The following is a 1,324-nucleotide window of genomic DNA, read 5'->3' as shown; positions in this document are numbered from 1 at the left end:
TTTAAGAAACAGCCAACACCATTTATTACAAACCCGTTTGCCAAAACTAAACAGAAAAACAAACCCCATTCTAATTTGAGTGTTTGCTTGGGGTTTTTAGTCTCCTTGGCATGGCATTTTCTTTAGCACTAAACACACCACAAGACACACATTCATACAGATTTGTGAAAAAAACACATTTTTTAGTGATAGATACATATCAAAGAAAAGGAGAATTTTGATCATGGATGGTGCAAATGCAGTACTTCAACAAATAGAGCAACCACTTTTGGAAAATGAACCAAAACCCCCCAAAACACCAGCACAAAAGGCCATAAGAAAGTCCTTCAAAATATCAGCACATTTGGCCAATCTTCTTCCCACAGGCTCAGTCCTCACATTCCAAGTTTTGTCCCCGGCTTTCACACACCAAGGGCAGTGTCAAACCATCATAAGCCGCACCATGACTCTTGGACTTTTAGCATTGTGTTGCTTCTTAAGCTTTATTCTAAGATTCACTGATAGCTTCAGAGACGCAAGAGGCAAAGTTCGGTATGGTTTAGCCACATCTCGGGGCTTGTGGGTGATCGATGGGTCAGTGAAAATGGAACCTGAGGAGGCAGAAAAGTATAGACTAAAGTTCATTGATTTCTTCCATGCCTTCATGTCCGTTCTGGTTTTTGTAGCAGTGGCAATGTTTGATAAAAACATTGTCAAGTGCTTCTGCCCAACACCATCTCCAGAGACCAAGGAACTTCTAGTGACATTGCCTATTGGGATTGGCATCGCATGCAGTGTGTTGTTTGTTGCACTCCCCACAAAGCGCCATGGAATTGGATTCCCTCTCTCTCGCAACTAATTCTTCACCTTCATTTATCTGTGTTCCTTCCTATTTATGCATTGAATGGATCATTTATTTCATTTTTTTTTTTATTTGTTCTTCCAAGTTGTAAATCAATTTTTTTTCACAACTTCTAATTTCTACTTTCTTCAGGCCATGAAAATTGTTTCATGGCGTAACATGTCTTTGTGATTTCTACACCCCCAAAAAAGAAAAAGAAAAATTTGATTGGCGTGGTATATATATGTGGTAGAATTATGATTATACTAAAGTAGATAGTTGGCATGCATAATTGTTTATGGATTGCAGATGAAAGGGCTGTGAATTTTTTTCCCTCTGGAAAAGACAATTATATAGAACCAAAAGAGAACCAGCATTCCCATAAAAAAAATAAAAAAATAAAAAAAGAGCCTGCATTTTTTTTTTTTTAAATAAGTCAATTATATCAACAAACAAGAATGCTACAATACACTTTCAAAGTTCAAACGCAACGTAAGTTACCAT

General features: G+C 37.2%; 1 protein-coding gene across 1 annotated transcript; it reads left to right on the top strand.

Annotated features, from left to right (window-relative positions):
• The first annotated feature begins 223 nt into the window (after positions 1-223).
• Positions 224-1,018, top strand: LOC126696319 (protein DMP7). Its single transcript, XM_050393081.1, has one exon. It carries the CDS (start codon positions 224-226, stop codon positions 836-838), a length of 615 nt encoding a protein of 204 aa, XP_050249038.1. The 3' UTR covers positions 839-1,018.
• The last annotated feature ends 306 nt before the right edge of the window (positions 1,019-1,324 follow it).

The sequence above is a fragment of the Quercus robur genome, chromosome 8 (genome assembly GCF_932294415.1).
Source record: "Quercus robur chromosome 8, dhQueRobu3.1, whole genome shotgun sequence".
Classification (NCBI taxonomy): domain Eukaryota; kingdom Viridiplantae; phylum Streptophyta; class Magnoliopsida; order Fagales; family Fagaceae; genus Quercus; species Quercus robur.
The sequence above is the reverse complement of the archived record's forward strand: the minus strand, read 5'-3'. Positions and strand labels throughout refer to the sequence as shown.